The sequence below is a fragment of the Asparagus officinalis genome, chromosome 10, assembly GCF_001876935.1.
Source record: "Asparagus officinalis chromosome 10, Aspof.V1, whole genome shotgun sequence".
NCBI classification, from domain to species: domain Eukaryota; kingdom Viridiplantae; phylum Streptophyta; class Magnoliopsida; order Asparagales; family Asparagaceae; genus Asparagus; species Asparagus officinalis.
Window position 1 is genome coordinate 72,445,965 of NC_033803.1, and position 4,657 is coordinate 72,450,621.

The following is a 4,657-nucleotide window of genomic DNA, read 5'->3' on the forward strand; positions in this document are numbered from 1 at the left end:
ATTCAAGTGAAGTGTTTGAGTAAGACTCAGTTTGAACTGTCAGAAAAAGACAACTACACAAAAGAGCTCAGGAGTAATTAAGTTGAGCATCTCAGTAACCTTCAAGTAATGGTTCGGTCTGAAGTATCTAATTTCACAAGCCTGCTACCTGATGGTTTTAGTCTATATGCTACATATATGCTTATGCATATTAGATATTCATGTAGATATCAAATCTGGATTTTGTTAGTATAATTTTATATTTCGTCCTCATTATTATGACAATCATGCAAATCTCTGGAGATTTACTGACATCAACATGAACCAAGAAATAGAATGGGAAAACAAGTGCATGCTTTGTAGGATCAGGTTTTTTAAGCACATCAAGTTGATAAATGAAAGTTCTATAATTGATAAAGAAGTATAGAAAAGGCAATCAAAGAAGATATAATAACTATTAATTTAAGCACCTGAGTGCAGGAAAAAAATGCTTGTATAAATCTAAAAGTCTAAAATAAATAATTTATTGTTGCCATATATGTAACTAATTTCTAATCTTTGCCTCCCTCTTTCTGTAGACATCTGAAACCTTAACCTTACAGTATTGTCAGAAATTCTAGCAATATAACAGGAAGGAGACTATGAAGAAAATTCACGCAGAACATGGCCTTCTGAGGTCTCCTCATTCCCTTATGGAACACCAAATCCATAAAAGTAAAAAAAGAAATGAAAAAGGCCTCCTCTGTCTCATATGACCCTCAAAGTTTTTATACCTGACTCTTTCAGCTGCATACGAGTTGCCATACTAGAGGGTCCCAAGAAGAATTATTGCATAACGTCAGGTGTATGAGACCAATAAACTTTTTATAACTGACTCTTTCATATGCATATGTTATATAGTCTTTTTAAGTAGAAAACTTTAAGCACAATAAAATTATGAATTTTCAAGATCATTTTCTTCTAGATAGTTTGAGGTAGATATGTTGCTCTATCTATAACCTTTCTTATCTCAACCTTCTTGGGTCTGTCCTCTATGTATAAATATTACTTTGTACTATCTTTGCAGAACTCGGTCTCTCTGTTACAATTTTCCACATATATATACTCAAGTCTTCGATTCCTTCAAAGTTATTTCATGTAAATTCGAAAAATTGAATATGTGCGTGCTTGCTGTATCTGTGTTATTGGCATATGGTTACTCGTATCCATGCATGTGTATGTTGCTTGTGTGTTTGTTACACACTTTAATTGTGTGCATGTGTACGCTTGTATTAGTATTATTATACATGCTAGAGCTTTGAACTTGTTTCTGAAAAATCTTGACTAGTGTCCAGATAATTATAGAAGTACAAAATAAAGATTTTGTGCAACCATTTGATCTGTGAACTCAAAAGTACATGCATTGTTCTCCCTCCTTTCTGCTCAATAGTACATATATAATGCCTGCGAGGTCTGCTATTAGCATTAATAATAGGCTGAGTTAGATGAGTCCAAACCTGAGTCGGGATACAATTTATCAGAATTGATGCAGTAATATCAACGCATTGTGAATTACACAGAAACGTAACTAATGAATGTGAATATTATATTGAAATTCTGCATCAACCATCTTCTATGCCTGGAAGCTATGTAGTGATTCGACCAAGATTGTTGGTGTGCATTAGGGGAAGAAGAGTTCTTGTATCAATCTTCTAATCTAAACCTTATTTTTTTGCATTTATCCAAGGATAAACATTTTTTTTTTTGTGAATCACTTGATATTTTCTCCTACCCTTGAACAAGGTTAGACGACAGTTCTACTAATGAAAGAGCAGATAAGAGGCTCAGAATCCAGATCACAGTGACCAATAGCCAATTGACTTTTAAATGCTCCACGATGGGTCCCTCAAGAGCAATCACACCTCAATAACTCTTAACCAACCAGGGCTGTTGACAGATAGAGAGAAAGCAGGTAACTTCATAATTAATGTAGCTACGGAGCTCGACAGGATGAGTTATCACTGTCTCTAAATTTTCATGTAGCTGTGTTTGTTGGGGGATTCTCAAACTCATATGTATGCAAGGCTGTTCCTGTTCTCACATTAAAGATGGCTGCCAATTGGTCCAAAGACACCTTGTAAAGTAATAAATTATAAAAACAAGATATTATCTAGGTCTGCAAGACCATTGGCCTTTTTTCTCATTTTTACCCTACTTGCATTCATTGGTGGTTTTGTTTTGCTTAAAGGGTTAATTGCAATAGACCCCATGTATTATCATTCAATTGCAGATGGAGCCCCTGTAGTCTATTTGTTGCTGGTAGACTTCCTTTGAGAGTGAAACTTTTCGACTCTTTTACCGTCGGAGAAAGCAAAAGTTATCTTGTCACGAATAGAACTCATGAGGGTAAAAGAACAAAAAAAAAATATTTCACTCGGGGAGCCTATCTGCAACAATAGAACTACCGAAAATCTATCTGCAGTTGAGCCATAGTACGTATGGGGTCTATCTACTATTAACCCTTGTTTAAATTTTATCTTATGACATCTCTTCAAGTGCGGATACTGATAAGTGATGTCTTTTCATGTACAGAAGGGAGACGTAGTTTCGTCAGCTGCGGCTCAAAATGACTAACTCTGAGCGTCTTCAGTCGATCAAGAGCCTTTTATTGACGCTGTAAGGTGTGTATAAACCCTCCTTTCATTTCAGTAATTTATCTTTTAGCTGAGCATTTTCTTTTTGGAATGAAGAGACTCTTGGGTAAGACTAAGCATGGTAAGCTTCACCATGATTATCCACTGCACACTGAAAAACCGATGCCTTGTTTTCTCTCCTCTACCTAAATTATCCACCGCACACTGAAACGGGTAAAATTTGTTACCCACCTATTATTCTTGGTATCCTACTTCTCCAGATAGCTAGCATCTTCATCTGAAGTTAATATAACTTGCTGTTTATATTGGTAAAATATTGATGGACCCATAGGTTTTATACGATATCGGGGGTACATTTCCTGGTGGTTACCCCTCTTGCAGGACCTCTTCGCACTCTTCGGAGTAAAAGCCATGTGGGAGAATGGACCCAACCCTAGGACATGATTTTATTGAGGGGTAGAAGTGAAATTGACTCCGCAATGCACCGTGGCAAGTTGGCGGAGGACAGCTGAGCCATTTATGGAGTAAAAGATACAAAGCATTAGGGATTTGCTTTTCTAGTAAGTCATTTTTTTATGCAGACGGTTGTGATTTATTTCAATTCTAATTCGCTTAGATTAGCCTCCCGTTAGGAACGATGCAGAGACCGCTGCTATTTTTTTTAATTATAATGGCTTGTTTATTATTTAGTTGGCAGTTTTAATTGTTTAATTAATTTAAATCCAGCATGCAATTATCACAAGTCCTAGTTGTTTATGTACTCAATAATAAACAAGTGCGACCTAGAACGATGATGGTCTTGCTTTTTTACTGTTCCTATTGAATACCAATTATAATTGTTTTGTTTAGGAAAATGAGAAAAGAACATGGAGGGGGTCAAAATTCATTCATTAGCTTGTAGTCCTTTTGTCTTTTCCCCGCCCCCCTCTCTATATGTACCAATCCCCTCTCCCCATTTCTTCATGCAACGGTCTCTCTCTCTCGTCTCTTTTTTTTCCTTCTTTGGACATCTTTTTCCTGCTATCAACATTACTCATCTTATACGCTCTCTGCCCTCTATGGAAGCTCCTCCAACAATGGAGAAACAGAGGATGCTACCTCATCGACTTTGTCTGCTTCAAACCCTCCGATGACCGAAAGATCCCTACGGATTTCTGCGGCAAGATCTTGAAGCGCAACGAATGCCTCGGCCTCGAGGAGTACCGCTTCCTTCTCAAGATCATCGTGAGCTCCGGCCTCGGCGAGCACACCTACGGCCCCCGCAACATACTCGAGGGCCGCGAGAACTCCCCGACCCACGACGACTCCATCTCCGAGATGGACGAGTGCTTCTTCGCCACCCTCGACGATCTCTTCACCAGGACTGGCTTCTCTCCTTCAGACGTCGACGTTCTCGTCCTCAACGTCTCCATGTTTTGTCCTGCTCCATCGCTGTCTGCGAGGATTATAAATAAATACAGGATGAGGGAGGACGTCAGGGTGTTTAATCTCTCCGGTATGGGATGTAGCGCGAGCGTGATCGCGCTTGATCTCGTCCAGAATGTATTAAAATGTCACGAGGAAACTCTGGCTTTATTGGTGACGTCGGAGTCGATTGCGCCGAACTGGTACTCAGGGAACAGGCGGTCGATGATGCTTGGAAACTGTCTGTTCCGCTCTGGTGGCTGCTCTGTCTTGTTGTCCAATGATCCAAAACTGAGGCACAGGGCGAAGTTCCAGCTGAAGCAGCTCGTCCGGACCCACCTCGGGAAGAGCGACCGGGCCCACAATGCTGCCGTGCACACCGAGGATGAGCACGGGCATGGCGGGATGGATCTCAGCAAGGACCTGCCGAAGGCGGCAGCCCAGGCATTGCTCGAAAACCTTGGTGTCTTCGCTCCAAAGATACTTCCGGTCAAGGAGATCGTCCGTTACGCTGTACTTAATGTGGCCAGCTCGATAAGGAGAAGGAGAAGAGCAGATCAGAAGATCGGAGGTGGGGCGAAAGTGATCGTCCCGAATCTTAAAGCTGGGGTGGATCACTTCTGTGTTCACACCGGAGGGAC

At 40.3% G+C, this 4,657-nt stretch overlaps 1 protein-coding gene across 1 annotated transcript in view; it reads left to right on the forward strand.

Annotated features, from left to right (window-relative positions):
• The window catches only part of LOC109826929 (3-ketoacyl-CoA synthase 12-like), a 1,791-nt gene continuing 679 nt past the window's right edge, over positions 3,546 to 4,657 (forward strand). Inside the window, exon 1 of the mRNA XM_020393941.1 lies at positions 3,546 to 4,656. Within this exon, the coding sequence (XP_020249530.1) occupies positions 3,546 to 4,656 (1,111 nt within the window). The remainder of the gene's footprint in view (position 4,657) is intronic.